The sequence below is a fragment of the Halichoeres trimaculatus genome, unplaced genomic scaffold (assembly GCF_033239565.1).
Source record: "Halichoeres trimaculatus isolate MK-OKI-2021-1 unplaced genomic scaffold, fHalTri1.1 fHalTri1_scaffold_3, whole genome shotgun sequence".
NCBI lineage: Eukaryota > Metazoa > Chordata > Actinopteri > Labriformes > Labridae > Halichoeres > Halichoeres trimaculatus.
Window position 1 is genome coordinate 27,840,215 of NW_027437181.1, and position 18,658 is coordinate 27,858,872.

Consider the following 18,658-nt stretch of genomic DNA (forward strand, 5'->3'; position numbering starts at 1 on the left):
TATGAGGATTTTTCGCCATCTGAGATCCTGTAACTACCAGGTTAGAATGTCCCTGAGACTTCTTTGCACAATCAGCCATCAGGTGTTGTGTAGAGCACAACTCTTCCTTTATTGACCTGGTAGTGAGCGCTTGTTCTTGTGCTGGGAGGTGCTGTCCCTCTGTCTAGTCTTTTCTTGCAGTCCGTCACCTCCGCTCTCTGTCATGTCAAATCGAAGGGCTTGACTTTCCCTGGGACTCACACAGAGTGAGGTGTGACCTAAATAGACCTGCGAAACTTTCGTCTCCTCCAGCAAGAGCTAGCTCACCAAGCATACATGTGCCAGATAAGTGTGTAGGAGGTGATTAGAACTATTGATGTTGCTGCACTTACAATTGGTAGCCTCTGTGGGTTATAGATTTTTAATGCCCCTTCAAGTCCATTAGCAGCGGGCAGAAAAAAACAGCTGCAATGCAATGTATCACACTTGGCAGTGTGGAGTTGCATTTTGGGACTTTGGGGAAAGTATTAAAGGCTTTAATGTAAGACGACACAATGCAGAGGAACAAACACACAAGTATACTGCATGTTTTTATGTGAGTAGAACTGATTTTTCCAACAGGATAAAAAAAAAAATCATTGATTAATCCAAACGGATGCTCATTTTTCTTTTCTCTTGAAGCTTATCAACTTCAAAACTGCCAGGACCCCTCACCTTTTCCCAATGGTGACATCATAAACAATGACTACAGCGCTGGCCAATCAGTGACTTTCCAGTGTCATCCTGGTTATGTTTTGATTGGACACCCTGTACTGACGTGCCTGCATGGGACAGACAGGAAGTGGAACCACCCATTTCCACGATGTGAAGGTAAATACAAAGAGGACTGTTTGGCGTGACCTATTGTCAGAAAATATTGAAGACTTGTTGTGTGTTTGTTTTTTTTGTTGGTTATATAATTTTTCTACACCAAAAAGGTTTACAGAAATGCGCATTTCCTTTTCTATACTGTTTTTTTTCAACATAATGAGTCAATTCTGCTTCCATCACATGACTGTAACTCAAAAGGTACACACATATCTGCTAACATTTGACTGGGAAAAAGGACATGTGAGATATCGGGAAAATTAGCCTAAATCCAGCTACACTTATCGACATGTCTGGCATTTAAGGCTCACATTTAAATAAATTCAGTATTTCGGTTAAGCCTTTTCCAGGCTAACAAAATGATAACTGAGCTGGAATCAAGTGAGCGACAGAAAATAGAGTGGTCATTTTTGTTTACAAACAGAGGCAGCAGTAATTGCAATAATTGAAGTGTGATTCAAGTTTTAGAATTCAACTCATTTATTCCACAGTCCAACATATTTTTTCCTCAATCCAAAATTCTCCATAACTAGAGATGAAGACATAGAGAAAGAGGGTGGTTTGTGCGTGGCTGTTGCTGTCAAGTTAGGTTGCCAGGTCTTGTTTCACATACAGTTTACCTCACCAAGAGGTTGAGGAACATTCATTTGGTTGGCATCAACTTACAAATACAGAAATAATTAAGAGAAATTACTCGTCAGGTGAACAACACATGCACCTGGGTTAAAATGAGGGAGACTCTCCCCAAATAGGGAGTTTTGGCAGGTTGTGCAGGTCTACACACACACACATCCACCCACCCACCCACTAAAATAGATACAGGCTCAGCCTACCTCATTGGCAGCGTGGCGTGTCATAGCTTGGCTTAGTTTCGACCAGCCAAGTGCTCCAGATTTCCAGGGAATGGTGCCAATATCACAAGAAAACAAGCATTGTTATCTCAAGATTACAAATAAATTAATCCATTCCAGGATTAATCCACAATGACTGACTATAAAACCTCTTAAATGTGTGAATGCATGCCTGCTTAGGGCTTTCATATGATACCTTACTCAATTAATGTAATTTTTCTACCTGTATGTTTAGAATTATGGTTTATCCTTACTGAATCTCAGTAATTTAATCAAATTTATGCCACAAGCTGGCCGTGTAGGCAGTAAAGTAGAGAAAAATGTTCATGTGTCATTTGGATCATTTTCTCCATACATCAGGAGGACATTCATTGCTCTTCCTCCTACCAGCAGTACCGCTACTTCTGCACTACTTGTGTTCCTGTAAATTATGATGATAACTGCATCCCTCACTGTCTACAGTTCACCATCTATTCCTGTCCCCTGGACCTAGCAGGTCCAGTACATTAGAATAAAGTGACAAATTTGCAAATAGATCATTGTACAACTTTGCTTTTTACAGCTCCTTGCGGCTATAATGTCACGGCTGAAAATGGGACTATCTATTCACCACAGTACCCCAATGAATACCCAAACTCCCAGGACTGTAGCTGGCTCATCACTGTTCCCCACGGACATGGAGTTTATATTAACTTTACCTTACTGCAGACTGAACCTGTCACAGATTACATCGCTGTCTGGTAAGTCTGGACACACTCACATAAATTCACATGAATTCATGAGCTTCTTTTCAGTGTGGCTCTTTATCCTTGGACTGATTGCATCACTGCGAGGTATGTTTTGAATGTACTTATAGCCTGTCTCCTCTCTGTTCAGTAATGAGAAGGTGTTGGAGTTCTATCATTTTCTCCTGTTTTTATATCCACCTATTTCTGTGCCTCTAACACATTTTCTAGCACAGGCTTTTGCAATGTATTTTATACATGATGACCTCATCCCTGCTATAGATTGCATTTTAATCCATTAGATCTTTTTCTTTATACTGACATCATCTTGGGTGTATAGGGGCACATGGAGTCAACCCCTGTGGACAAGTTAAGAGCAGGATACACAGGGATCACAGCTTCATGGACTCCCGACACTTACACCTACACACACTCTGTGCCATGCATGCACTGACTCTCCTGCAGTAATAATGCGATTCAGTGTGGGGGTGAGATTGTAATATCACGAGTGTGAGAGTAATGCATTTACAATGGGACCACTGACCAATTCAATCTAACTCAGTAGCATGGCCAAATGCAGACCCAGAGAGGGCTCGGGAACTCTGGCAGTAATGATGAGATTCAGTGGGGAGTGGGAAATGTAATGAAAGGAGCTGTGGAGCTGGGTTCACAAATCCAACAGGACTCTGTCAAGCCTGGGTCAGTTTCAGAGAATGTTCTCACTTTTAGTTTTCACAGTGTCTGCTGTCAGATATGATATTGAACAGTGAATTTATGTGGAAGAAAATCAGCTATTTGAGCCATCGTTTTTTTCATTTGTTTGGCTTGGGAAATAAATATTGGCTGTTTGGTTGAGGTCAGACTTTTATTTTGAAGCTCAAGAGTCAAGCTCCAGGGAGTGAGCAGTTAAGATGCAGGCTGTGGGGAGGAAATACATTCACAGCCGGTGACTTCTCACTCTCAATCCTCCCAGCTAGCCCAGCCATGGATATAGCTGTGGAGAGGCACGGTGTCGAGTTATTTTGCAGTTGCAAATTGATTTTGGTGATTCATGTGTTTTTGGCACATTTCATGTGGAATAAAATTATAAAATCAGATTCGTAAATTGTAGGGCACCAAAAGACATCTGTAATGTGACATCAGTGCAGACATGATGGACTGTTGCAGCTCTCAATCTCAAGATATCTCACACACATGAATATATTTGGAAGTGGCTGGGGGCTCGCATTGAAGAGTGGAGTGTGTTTCTCAGACCCAGTGGGATTCCATCTACCTTCCAGGGCCTGAGACAGATTTAGAGTGGGTGATTCAAAGGTCTACTGCGACTGCATTACAGCCAAGTAAATAGAGGAGAACTGAGACCAGCATCAGTGACGGTACACTGGGCCTGAATGAAAAGGAAGGATACACTCTTAAGATTTAAAATAATTTGTTTTTTGATTTATGTAATTGACAGATTAAATCAGAGTTTAATTGTTACCTATTTAATATTCTTCAGGACCTGGAAACATCCAACAATGGGATGTTTCTTTGTTTTGCTGCAGACAGCTGTACTGTAGGAAGCGACGCACACAGGAGGAGCATGCATAATTGCCTCCTGGTTGTTGTCAGACAGATCAAAGGTTGTTGCATCAGCGACTCACGCCACCTTTCTCTTTGACTGAGATATAGACACCACTCATCTGTGCATCAACAAATCATGTATTCTGTCTCATATCCTTGTGTTGTGAGGCTTGTTTTTTGAGTGTTCGGGTGCTTCTCTTGCCAAGACAGAATCAAATGTGCTTTTTATGTGAAAGGCTCAGGCATGATGGAGGTGGAGAAAACAATGGCAGACATCCTAATTGGATTATGAATTCAACTTCTGAAACTTTTTAATGATAGAGTTTGTATTTGGAATACTTTTAATTATGTGCTTCAGTGCTGGACTGGAAAAAAAAGATAACTGACATTATCTCATTGTGTTCATTAGAGCTTAAGATTGGGGCCACTGCTTTTGTCATGATTTGGGTGTTTGACTGTTTGGATTTCTGAATTCAGCCGGACAGAGAGAGGGCAAAGCTATGTTTTATAGATGCCCTGTGTGAGCCGCTGGGTTAATAAGAAATTGATTGGGAGCATAATTTCAATTAAATCTGGGTCTTTTAGCGGTTATCTAAGGGTTTGATCCCAAAATGTGTCAAAATGGATTTGAGCAGACAAAGAAAGCCCATTGTTGATGATAAATGAAAATGCAATTTACAGCTGCAAACTGAAGGCAAATATTTTATTTTTTAGAATCCTTATTGTGCATCTCAAAGATGCTTTTGTGTACAATACAAACAGTAGCTTCTTTTCTAACTGTACAAAAGGAAATAATATCATCACACTGTTTTCTTTTAGTCCATCAAACCATTTCAAACTCAATACAGAAGCAAACAAAGGAAGAAATAAATGTGGCATTTATGTACTACAAACATACTATTTGGAGAATATTTCATTAATTCATAACACAGGTATCCACAGTGGAAGAAAGATATTTCAACTCTGTGATCTTACCTTGACAAGGCAAACAGTTTGCTCATTAAAGCCCACAAACATGTTCAATGAGTATGCAGATAACTGTCTGGTGTTATGGTAGATTCAGTGCAGCAGTTGCATTAGGATGCTTTCTACGTTATCAATGAGCTTTACTACAAAACACACAGAACAAAATACTTCTGATTTATTTTAGCCTTAAGAAAAATCTCCTCAGTGTCAGGTCTTGAAGCCCTTTTTCAAACTTGGGGGTGTTTTGTGGTAAAATGAGAATTTCTCAAAGGTAGAGAAGGTTGCCAATGAAGTAACCTACAAAATGGTTTATTTTCAGTTGTTTTTACAAATTTAATCAAAGTACAAAAGATCCCAACTTTCTCCTCCTGTTTATATATTTACTTCAAACTTTTTTTTGTGGTCGGAAGAAGAAAACAAGATCAAAAGGAAAACTTTGTTTCCTACCTGGCAAACTTACTCCCAGTTTCCCTGATGAAAAAAAATGATGAGTGTTTGAGAGCTTATGCCAGTAAAACATTTTATACCTGTTCATGAGCCATCAGCATCGAAAGAAAACAGTTTAAACATTCAGAATGGCTCACCAGCAAAAGAAATTTTATTTTACCCTCCACAATTACCTGTCATTCATTTTGCCATACTTACTTATGGATTATTTCTGCATGCAAAGTTTTTTTTTTTTTTTCCCTAAATTTGCATGGTACTGTACTAAATCTAAAAAAAAATGGTATGTTAGTGTTGAGCTCCTGTAATTGTTGTGTGATCATAAGAGGGAAATGATATATATATATATTTTTTAAAAAGTGTTTTTTTATTATATATATATATAAATATAAATATATATATATATATATATATATATATATATATATATATATATATATATATATATATATATATATATATATATATATATAGTATTTGTTTTTGTTTTTTTCCGTTTTTTTTTTTTTTTTTTTACTTTTTCCATTTTCCACTTCGGGGATAACTGATTAGGACACTCTAATTTTGTTACAAGCAATACCATTGGGTGTCTTTAAGTTAAATATTTTAGGGGGTACAAAGTAATATACCAAAGTCTGTATATTTTCTTTAGTCATAGAAACAAATGCTGTCTAATGTTCATCAGAGTGCTGGGCTATTTGCTGAATAAGATCACATTCCCATGATCTCTGAAGTAAGTCATGTAGCTCACCCTGCTCTCAGTGTACTGCAGAAGTGTCATGTCCTCTGCAACCTGTAAAGTAGTGTGGTCTCTTGTCAACTGCCTACCCTCCTTTAATAACAGTTAAGTGAAATAATTGATATTCTCACTCCATTGCATTTAGAAGTGAGAGAATCAGTGGCTTTCATGTTTCATATTCATTCCATGTTTGCATCACCATTCAAACTTTTGGAATAATGAGCGTTCAATGGAAATGGCGGCCATCTTGAAAAACGGCCGCATCGCGAATTTTCAGGTGTCTTACGTTTTATTTCAAAAGAGTGCCCCTTAAAAAGTATTTGTACCAAATATGCTTGCAGCACCATTTGAGTTGTTGGAATGATGAGCATTCAATAGCAATGGCGCCCGTCTTTAAAAATATGGCCACCATCTTGAAAAATTGGCCGCCATTTTGAAATGTTTAGGTGTCTAATGTTTTATTCCAACACAATGGCCCTTGGAGAGTATTTGTGCCAAATTTCATGCTTGCATCACCATTCAAACTTTTTGAATAATGACCGTTAAATGGAAATGGCAGCCATCTTGAAAAATGGCCGCCATCTCATGTTTTCGGTGTTTAACATTTTATTTCAAAAGGGAGTTCCTTAGAGAGCATCTGTGCCAAATTTCATACTTGCATCACCATGTGAACGATTTTTTCCACTTATCTGCTGTACTGCCAACTGTAAACCAACTGTAACCAATTTAACCATTTTTAAAACAATTAGGAACTAAATACAATATGCTATAACATGCATTCTTGAAATAATAGTAAATAATAATAAACCAGCATTGACTACAGAGCACAGAGCAGATTAATGTAACTGAACTGTGCCTGTAGTTTCTGTAAGTAGCGATGACCTTCATAGTTCTGATGCAAAAACTTTATCAATATCACTTTTGTTTCTGTAAAGTCCAGAGTAATGGCGCCAGCAGAAGTCTTCAAGTCAGAGCTAATCAGAATCAATACTTGATGATGCTATGTGGTCACATGACTTGGAAACCTCTGGTCAGAAGTGAAAATGTAATTTCAATAAAATGATTTATTTCAATTTTATCCACAGTGCTTACTTTTTGCTTTCAGGCAAACTGAACTTAACAGTTTTAAAACATTTTTTAATTGGTTAGACCAATTAATCAATGAAATTTGATTAAATTACCTAGTTCTTTCACTTTTTTCAATGTGGGGAATCAGGTCAAGTCACATTTTATTTTAATGGGTTTGAGAGGCTGAAGAAAGGGATTGTATTTTCCGTAAAATAGGGCTCTTTTTGTGCAAATGTTAACCAACCAAAAAAGGCCCATTCTCCACACACCACCTCTCAGCACCAATCACATGTCAAGTAATTTTTATTGGTGGCTCTAAAGACTTGGTCAAAACTTGAAGAAATTGTAGTGTATCACAATAAGACAGTTTTTTTCCCACAAAGATACTATTCATAAATGCATCAAAAGCAGTTGCTTCCTGATTCACAAGGAGGTAAAATGATGTCTTTAGATATGAATGTTTTGGGGGGTTTTTGCAGTCATTGATGCAACAGTAGACAAGCCTTTCTCTGTGATTGCCCCTGAATGTGTTGTGATGAAGGGTTCGCCGGTGTTTAGTGAGGAAGAGAAGTAACTGATTTACTCGGGCAGTGATTCTTGTCAGCCCCCATTACTATTTAAATGTATTCTTCCCTATCCCACCTTTTCTCAGCTGCCCTGTGCTTGTGTCAGTCACCTGTCACATGGCACACAGAGGAGTTAAATAGACAGTGCTAATTCTTAATGCATCAAAGTTATATTTAATCTTCTTTTCCTGCGGTGAGGCTTACTTAAAATGTGTGGGAGAATATCTCATTTACTCTTCCTGACCATGATGTTCAGCAGGTGTTGAAATTCACACCAGCAGCTCATTTGTTCACAAGCCAGCATCTTATGACTCCAAGGTACTGCATTCATTTCACAGGAGCACATTCCTACTTCAGTGAGCTAAAGGTCACCAACTGCACTGTGAGCTAAATTCAAGTTTTCTCTAAGTGTTGTTGAAGAATTTCTGCACTTTTCAGACACAACTATGAATAATAAATAAAGCTCCAAAATACATGTTTCAGTGAAATGAATTGTATATGTTCCCTGGGCTGAGAAAAACACTGCTTTGGGATTTGTGTTTTTTAATAAGCACAAATACAGCCACAGAATTCTGCCTCAGTTTTGATTTAAATGACCCAAAAGGCACATTTTGATTTTCTAAATGAGCTCAAACACCTTCAAAAGACCTTGAATTATTGAGTAGCTAAGAGATCCCAGGCACTCCTCATGAATTAAAATTTAAAAACCCTTGTTTAATCCAATGGCATGTTCATTAAAAACCTAAAACTGGGCATTTAGGAACTTTAGAAAATGTAACCTTTCAACAACATTCAATATTTAATGAGCAAAGATAAGCCTTTAATCCACGAGCTTTGTTCAATTTACTTATTTGAAATAGAAAAGTAAAGAAAAAGAACAAATGAAAATGTTTTTTGCTTTGCCTTTAATGAACAAGCATGTGGACTTACCAGATATGTGTTTCATATCATTAACAAAGGTTTGGGTTGTTTTTTCCTTGTCCTTGTAATATAATCCAGTCTGTAAAGGCAATCATTTAACTCTTGTTTCATGCAGCGCTCTTTCTGATCCTGAAACTTCATTTGGAAACATTGAAACACGTGCTGAGCATTGTGCTGACAAACGAGCCTTGTCAGCAGGTTACTTCTTCTTCTTCTTCTATGACTTTGATAATCAGATCACACCTCAGTAAAGCCATTTAACTTTTCATCTGTGTTATAAATTTGGAAGCAGTTAGGAGATCATTTAGATTTTGTAATAAAATATGTGTTAAGGTAAGAGAGAGGGGTGAATTTGTTAAAGGTAAACCAATGAAAAAAAATCTGTGTAGGTCTAGAAAGAAAGAGAAAGGATGTTCAATTTAAAGAAAAGTGTATGGACTTAGTGCAGATTAATTTGATGTAATTAATTCATTGCAATTAGTGCAATGATATGAATTTAACTGCATGTATCCTGCTGAGTAGCCTTTATTCAACCTGAGCTTGTAGGTGTTAAATTTCAGATGTAACTAGAAAAGTGCTCAGAGAGCGTAGACTGCTGCCAAGCATACTGTGATTGTCACCAACACTTTAGTCCTACTTTAATGTTATACTCTCTTTCAGCAGACTGTCTGCTACAATTTGGTGTTAGTTGCAGGTTTGTCCGATAATTTGTTACGTGACAGTGTTGAAAATTATGACCCAGTACAAATTTCATATACCAGATCTTAGTATCCAGATTATCGCCAGGATCTGGATCGTACTTTTACATCCGTCAGAAATTGTCGTGACCTTGTCTTGTACTGTTTTGCAAAACAATCCGACCATTTTTCGTGGAGTTATACACACATATGGTGAAAACGGCCCTATCTCACAATGATAAAGAATCCTTCAAAAAAAGTCCTGGATCCAGACAGTGATCCAGATCACCTCCAAAATTTAATCACTTCTTCCTTATCCCATTTTGAACATTTCCTGAAAATTTCATCACGATCTGTTTGTAAATTTTTGAGTTATGTTGTTCACAGACAAACAGACAGACTCTCCCGAAAACATAACTTCCTTGGCGGAGGTCATCATCAGCCGCTATAAGATTGTTTAACCAGGAAAAGCAAGTGTAAACGTCTATCTGAAGGGGACAAACTATAAAAAACACACTTTTTTAGTATTTTTGCTGAGATACTTTAATGTCTGGAGTATTCACTGACCCACAAATGTGAAATAAGCTGACGCAGCCCTTTGTCTTTGGTCCACCACTGTTTGATAGCAATCTGATAGTTTGTTTATCATCTGCTTGGTTGTGACCTCACGTGGTGAGTAGCTGTGATGTCTGCCTCAACACCTTCCTTTTCCACCCTCACTTTCCAAGCCAACCTTGAGGAGTGACGCTATAAAAGATGGATTTACTTCAAGCATTAAGAGTTGATCTTGTTGCCTCTCTCTTTTTGTTAGGGATGGTCCTGACACATCGAGTCCTCAGCTGGGAGTCTTCAGTGGAAACACAGCGTTGGAGTCAGCTTACAGCTCCAGCCTCATGGTTCTGATTCGCTTTCACTCTGACTTTTCAACTGGAGGATTCTTCATTCTCAACTTCCACGGTATGAAAACACTCTAACACACTGTGTACCTGCTGTTGGTACTGTTATTGTGTTAAACAGTTTATACTATTGCTGCAATATCCCAACTCAGTGATGCATATGCAGATTTTTGTTCATGTTTAGACGGTACAAGAGAGAGTGTGCATGTTCATGTGCATGTGCACGTGCTAGCCCGTGCGTGTACATGTGGCTTTTCAGGATCTACTTCAAGTATTTTTTTCCTAAACCAGTAGAAAACTCAGAGATAGAGAGGCTCAGACACATTTGTGAAGAAAAAAAAGGTTCTCAAGCAAGCCACGTCTCCTCCTCCACTCTTCTTGCCAGTTCCATTACCCCACCACTATTCATACTTTTTAAGATAAACACAATTTTCAAGAAGAGGCACATCTTATGGCCTTTTACTGATTCATTTTTTCTGAAGGGGGAAAATTTTCCAAGAAAATTACTGGTAGTCTGAGAGAACCATTTTTGTTACTAGGACTTGAAATGACCCTGTGTGTGTGTGAATCAGAGGTCTGTATTTGCCGATACAGAATGTAACACTCATAAGTTTGTTTTTTATAAATGTAAAGTTACTTCAACATAAGAGTTGCTGTGTTTTATTAACACATGATAAGCTATATTTGACTGAAAGGCATTCAGAAAGAAAAGTGTTGATGCAGGTGCTGTAATGGCACTCATTGGTTTGAGGGATTCTGCTTTGAAGCCTGCAGTTTGCTGGTTTTTACATGTTTTTTAAGGTGGAAGTGATCATATTTGGACAAGAGAGTTGAGCCAGACAGAAGCATAGATGAGGTAGATGCTGAGTTAGTAATGTTATACAGCTGTATTGTCCATCGAGAAGCCAGCTGAGTTGCCATTCTGTAAGCTGAGCTTACAAACCAGGTAAGAAGAGTGCAGATGTCATCAATGTGTTATGGATGCATCCAAATATGAAAAGTACATACATCACAGGTGATGGTGTTATATTTAAAGTCTTGCAGAACACAGTACAGCCTATGTTTTGGTGCCACCAATGCATCAGCAATAGCCGTGTTTTACAAGTCAGACAGTGTTTGGGAGTTGGTTTGTAGTTTGGGGGATTTTCCACCGAGGGTATCGACTTTTTAGCTTCAGGGATGAGGAAAAACTCCCCTGAGGAAGAAACCTCGGGCAGAACCGGGCTCTGGTAAACGGTCATCTGCCTTGACCAGATTTTTGAGCCATGGAGGAGAGAGAGAAAGACAGGGGGAAGAGAGAAGGGAGAAGGAAGAGGAGGAGAGGAAGAAGACAATACTGTTGTTCAATCTCAGTTGAACCACAAGGAGCCTCCTCCTCCTCCTCTTCGTCTCTGCTCTCGTCATTGTTCTTATTTTCCAGCTCGTTTTTCTCTTGTTGTTTCAGATTGATCAGTTCCTTTTTTTTTTTTTTGCTTTCAGATGTCTTCTCAGCATCTGTTCCTCCCCTGTCTCTCTTGTGAAGGTCTTAACCCACTCTTCTCTTCTTTTTAGTGATGATGAGTATTAGCTCAGTCCTCTCTTCTTCCAGCTCTTGGGCTCTGGCCTTCAGGGTCTTTTCTCGACCATCTCTGCGTTTTCTACATCAGCTTCCTCATCTTTGGTGGTCAAGGTGGTGTCTAGCGCAGACAGATTGGTGGTTTGCGTTTGAGCTCCAGGATTATGTCTTTCATAGATTTGGTCCCCTCCTCAGACTTTGTAACACTGTTTGTCAAAGTCTGGTTCTTCTCTTCCAGGTCTTTTGTTTTGGCCATCAGAGTCCTTTTTTCTCAATTATTTCCTCTTATTCCACCTCAGCTTCCTCGGTTTTGGTGATCAAAGTGGTCTCCTGCTCAGACAGCCTGATGTTTTCTGTCCTGAGCTCAAGCATTGTGGTCTTTGTGGTCCTGATCCTTTTCTCAAATTCAGTGACTCTGTAGGTCAATATGTCATTCCTCTCTTCCAGATCCTCTTTCTCCTGATTCCTTATTGATTAGAGAGGAAAACTAATTTTCTTTCTCCTCCTTCTCCTTGCTGAACTGCTTCTTTAGGGCTTTATGATTCAGCTCCCTGTTTCTGGCTCTGGTTTACTGTCTCCTGCTCTGGATGGTCTAGTAGAGAGACCCTCCTGAGAAACAGCTCTCTGGCTCTCTAGAGACGCCTTGAACATCTTGTCTCTGATCTCAGAGACTTCCTGTTTCTCTGCCTTCAGCTGAGCAGAAATCCTCTCCACCTGCTCCTTGTTGAGGTGCTGGACAGCCTCCTTCGCTCCTCCTTGAACTTAAGGTTACTTCTGAGGAGGGTAAGCTCAGTCTCTTGTCTTGAGATGGTCTGGATATACTGCTGGAGTTCTTCTCTGAACCCATTTTCCATGAGGCCAATGAGGCCCTCCAAGCAGTTCACTCTGTGGTTGTAGTTATGGATCCTGTAGCTCATTTTCATTTTCACTCTGTGCCACCCCTCAGTCCTCTCAGCTCGCTCTGGCTGTTGGCTTTGGATTGTATTGGTGGCACCATCCAGGGGTTGATTGTCCAGCAACGCCATTTCCAAGCTTTGTTTTTTTTAACTGGGCTTTTGTGTTTTTGCCAACTGTGCTGGTCTCCGCCTGTGCGTAATAAACATTCACCTTCTCCACTTGAGTGAGGGAGATGAACCTCCCTCTTCATTTGCTTCATATGCTAATATTCCAGTTTTAAAAACCCGAAAATCACCCCCAAGCTAATCCTTTTTTAACCCGAATATTTGGTCGTATCGGTCGATATACCCATCGAATGGAACATACATTTATTGTTCTGCGTGTGTTCTGTTCGCAAGGAATCTTGGTCTTTTGAGTACAGGAAGTCCGCCGTGCTGCTGCTGTTGCTTTGGATTCAGTAAATGGAAGCGGAAATGATGCACTCTGCGTCATGATGTTCTCCGTAGCTGTGTCCCAATTCAGGGGCTGCAGCCTACGGAGGCTGTAGCCTTCGGAGGACCCGGCCTTTATAGCCTGCGAAGACCGCAAAGGCCGAACTGAATTGAGACGGTCTGGTCTACGAAGCATTTCCTGTTTGTCACCCTCGACGTCACACAGCACCGCCCTCACCTGTCAGGCTTACATTACTTTTAAACACACGTAAACCAAAACCTCACATTTAAACAGGATGATTTTTACTATCTTTTTATTACTTTGCGTTGTTATTATCATTATTATTATCATCATTTTTATCATTATATCATTTGTATTATTATTATCCCTATTGATAGAGTATAGATCTACCATTTACATGAGAGTAAGGCAACAACGTACATTTTCAACATTTGATCAAGTGCTGGGGGATGATAAATAAATAAGTATAAAATAAAAGCTGCTGAAATGATTTAATGTCTTTTGTGAATTCCCTGTAAAAAATATATAAATAAATAAATAAAAACTCCAAGTAAGTTTTTTTCCCAAGAGAATTTACATTTATGGACATATTTTTATAAAATAATGAGAAGATTCATAAAGAACTGTTTTTCCACAGTATATTACTTGAAAAGAGCCCAAACAACACATTTTCACACGGAAAAACCAAATATTCTTTCACGTTTTAGATACACAATCACATAGTTGTTGCCAGAAATCCTCCATATCTGTATAAATCAGGACTCCTTTTGGAGTTCGGCCGTGTCCATCATGTTCGGCATTCATACGCAATGAATCTTGGGATATGTGAGGCTATGAAGGATTCACCAAACCCGTCCTTCGCGGCCCCCGAAACGGAGGACAGATTTGTCGGCCGCATTTGGAGGAGTCTCCGTATTGGGACAGCCTCCGACGCACCGCTGTGACATAATCGGTCTTCAAATCCAGCCTCCGTAGGCTGCAGCCCCTGAATTGGGACACAGCTCGTGTGTCGAGATGTTGTTCATGTGTCGCTGTTTGGATCGGGATACCATGGAAAAAAGGAATAACCCTGTTTGCTCACACATGTCGACAGATTTATCCGATTTTTTCAGAAACAGGAATGTTGACCTTAACCCGAATATTGACAGCATGTTAACATAGCCATTGGATTTTGACATGTGCTGAGTTCTTCTTGAAAAGAAAATCAGCATCTTCATAAAGTTTCTCAGCAGACTGGAGCATGAAGTGTTCTGAACTCTCTTTGTAGACAGCTGTGTTGACTGTGGTCTAAATAAAATGCGATGGACCAACACCGGCAGATGACATGGCACCTAAAATCTTCACAGACTGCAGAAACTTCTCACTGGACTTCAAACACATTGGTTCTTGTGCCTCTTCACTCTTCTTCCAGACTCTGGTTCCTTGATTTTAAAATGAAATGCAGACTTTACTTTCATCTGAAAAGAAGACTTTGAACCTCTGAGCAACAGTCCAGTTCTTTTTTTCTCCTTAGCCAAGGTAAGATGCTTCTAACATTGTCTCTGGTTTTAGGAGTGGCTTGATGGTGGGGATACAACAGAAGATATCTGATGGCTCAAGATGCATTAAAACGGCCTCAGTTAACTCTTTGTTAGCCCAAGTTCTTGCATCTTGGAATTCTTTTCAAGGGTTCACATCACTCTGTGAACACCCAGCCTTTATTTTTACTTCAACTAACAAGCAAAATGTGTTTTATTATAGATCTGGTCAATCATTGTTAAAAACTAGACTGTTCATTCACACATTCACAGGGAATAAAAGTTCTTTTGTTGAAGTTATGCTGGCCCATGAAGTTTAGCAGTGAGAAGTAGCTTGACAAAGTAAGAAGATCTGGCTTTTGACTTGAAGAAAACTTCTCCTTTGATCTATGAATGAATTAATGAATGAATGACTTTATTTTTTTCATGTAGATGACTAGTTAAACCGTAACACAGATAAATGGTAATCAGAAAAAAATGAGCACAGAAAAAGACCATCGCTGATTTAGATTTAGTCGCACTTTACATGAGCAAAAAGGAGTAGGAAGAAGTATCAACATATCTAATCCTTCCCCTTTGAAGTGTGTTATATTAAATTGTAACACTGTTTTTTTGTTAACAAACATTTTTTAAACATGTACAATGGACATACAATGTATCATTTACACAAAAAAAAATACACTGATACAGATGTATTGTTTACAAATATAGTTACCATTCCCTGTATTTTTTTTTCTTTGAAAACAAGCGAAGACCTGATGAAATTTATCCACTGACGTACTTCTGGAGAATCATATCTTAAACAGACCTATATTTGAAATTTGTTTAAGTTCTGCTCTAAGTCTGTTGGGACGTACTGGTGGACAGTGGAGCTGGACTGGCAAAAAATTGTTTCAAATCAAGTATAGTAGTATTGAAAAGATCAGCTCTCTATTCCAGGGGTGGTCAACCAGTCAGAGACCAAGAGCCACAAAAATTACAGTGGTACTACAAAGAGCCACATCACACACGTGGTCTTAAATACACACTTCTTCTCACATATCAACAAAATGACTTAAAATAAAAATCAATACATTTCCATATTTTTCTATCTATCTATCTATCTATCTATCTATCTATCTATCTATCTATCTATCTATCTATATACCTAGTTAGCTCATGTGCTCATAGCTATCTATCTATCTACCTATCTATCTAGATATATAGCTATGAGCACATGAGCGATTGAGAGGAGCACATGTAGAGAAGAGAAACCGAAACTTAAGTATCAATTCCATCACCCAAGTATTGATCAATACGGATCTCAATGTAGACATCGATATATCAATATTTCAGATTGATCTGTACACCACTACTCATAACTATACATATATATAGGAATGGATTGAAGAGCCACACACTGAAAGGCAAAGAGCTACATGCGGCTCGCGAGCCACAGGTTGGCCACCCCTGCTCTTTTCATTTGCTTCCAAAACAAATAACAACAAAACAAATGCACTCCTTGGCAAGAGTCTCGTCTTTATGAAAGTACATGATGGAAAACAGAGTCCTCATCCCAAAAAAATAAAAACTACCAAAGGTGTCACTGCAATCAACACCATCAGATAGTCCTCGCAGTGCTTTGAGGATACCATGTTATCATTATTTCACCTGACAGCTATGTGAATCGAACCCCACAGTGTTTCTTTGAACCCCTAAATAACATTGCAAATTAAACTCCCCAGATGTGAGATACCCTAATCACGTTTCCTCAGTTGATAATGAAACTCGTTTTTAGTTTACATGTATCTGTGTGTATATTATTTTCCTCTCCTCCACATATCCATTTGAGGGGGGTACAACCATTTGAATGATTCTGCCCATAAACCAGGAAGAATCTACGCTGATAACCTACCATTTATAAAACATCATAATAAAAGCACACCAATTCACAGCAACACAAAAAAACATCTTTTGAAATTAGTGTGTGAAAATGAAAATCCTCGCTATAAACTGTAAAACATTGGAAACCCAGAGTAAGGTTTATGGAGTCGTAGCCAACTTTCACAGCCTGTGTTGGCCGCTTAATTTTAAAACATGATGTGACCTCTTGTACTACACTATGATACCAGCATGGTGGTCTCTAAAGACCGGTGTCAGTGATTTAAATAATAATGACAACAAATCACAAGCACAGTCTAATTCCCTCCATTGAAGCTCCTTCTAACTCCACTGCAGTAACAAAATGTGCTCTGAACATCTTTACTTTCCAGTGAGAAATTGTTTGGTCCATGCATATTCATCCAAGTATCTGATTACAAAAATAACCGCATATTTTTTCACTCCCTCACATGCTGTCCCATCTTTCTGCAGGGAAACATAGATTCTCATACGATGGATTTTGATGCATTTTTTGTTGAATGTTAAAGATTTCTCCCTCTGTCTTTAGCCTATCGCCTGAAGAAATGCCCTCCTCCCCCGGTTGTGGAGAATGCTGAGGTGATCTTTGAGGATGAAGACTTCCAAATAGGTAATAATACTGATGAAGGACATTGTGCTTCTTTGGTTGACGAGAAACGGATGAATGAAACTATTTCTTTTAGCAACAGAAAGAGAAGTATCTTGAGATAGCAGATGTCTTAATTAAAAAAAATATATATTCTCCTGACTTGAAGCAACACTACATGAAAAATGGAGCTAATTAGTTTTTCAATGACACTGTTTTGTACATTCTTCAAAATTGAGAGCGTTTCGTACGTGCATACTTGGGTTCATCTGAAGACAAAAAAAAAAAAAACTTGTACCAGACAGGACAGGATGGACAAACTGCATGATCAGGTTTTTAGGGGGTCATTATTCTGCTGATTGTAAATGACTCTACTAATGGGCCACATTCATCTCAATATGGCAGGCTAGCGTTAATCTGTCACTGTTAATTGTGTTTTGCTTTATTAGTGATGCCCAGTATCACTTCAGTAACATTACAGGGGACTGATGACATTCCTTATTCATATTAATTGTAATAAGAGTTTATAACAAGCACTGGCTAAAGGCAAAATGGACAAATATGTAAAAAAAAAGTGCCACAAACTACTGTTTTTACAGTTTTTGGTCTCCATCACTTGTTCAGTGTTTGTTTATTAAGGCAGTGCTCCAGATCTTTTGTTATTCGAGAAAGGAGCTGAGTTAGCAAAATTGTGAATATCTGATGAACACTCTAAATTTTCTTGTTGAATTTGGGCACGGCCGTTAGAGGTGGGCGATCCTGGGAATTTTGGTATCGATCTGATACCACGTAAATACAGACCCAGTATCGTCGATACTGATACTCAGGAACTAGGTTAACAACCTCATGTAGCTCACTTGCCGACTGACGACCCTTAGAGAATTATAGGTTTCAGCTCCACCTCCCAGTCTGTTTGGCATTGAAGAAGCCTTTCAGAAAACATCTTCAAGAACTCTATCAAGTTCACTTACTGGATCATCACTGTAACCTGGATGACTGACAATCTTCACAAACACATGATTTGACCTTGAGTGACTCAAGAAAAACCTTCAGGGATGAATTGAATGTATCAGGATGTGCTAGAGTAGCTTTGCATAAACAGGTTCAAACAGCCAGCTCCATCAATAGAGAGGGATAAGCCTTTCAATAAACCAGCTTACTGCTAGAGAGTGAGTGGGACAAGGAGCTGGAATCCAGGTTTCTGAAATGTCTGTATTCAATCAGTGTCACATTAATCATACATGCTTATTTAATTACAGACTGATTGTCCTAGTTATTTTAATATGTAACAGGTCTTCAACCAGCCTCTTTTCTAGCCGTACGCTGTCTTACCGTACAGCATAGAGCGTCTCCTCCTGAGCTTCTGAGAAACATCAATTTTAGCAGAAATAATCACATGTCAAGTTCTCCATTTTCCTCCAGCCATACGTTATGTGATTTGCTCAGAGCTTCTTGCTCTTAGGTTTGGTGACCTTTCAGATCAACGGGA

General features: G+C 38.9%; 1 protein-coding gene across 1 annotated transcript in view; it reads left to right on the top strand.

The window, feature by feature from the left end:
* LOC141787362 (CUB and sushi domain-containing protein 1-like) overlaps positions 1-18,658 on the top strand; it is a 580,923-nt gene that overhangs the window by 489,275 nt on the left and 72,990 nt on the right. The window contains exons 44-47 of the mRNA XM_074665649.1: positions 661-849; positions 2,260-2,437; positions 10,178-10,323; positions 17,113-17,193. Coding sequence (XP_074521750.1) covers positions 661-849; positions 2,260-2,437; positions 10,178-10,323; positions 17,113-17,193 — 594 coding nt within the window. The remainder of the gene's footprint in view (positions 1-660; positions 850-2,259; positions 2,438-10,177; positions 10,324-17,112; positions 17,194-18,658) is intronic.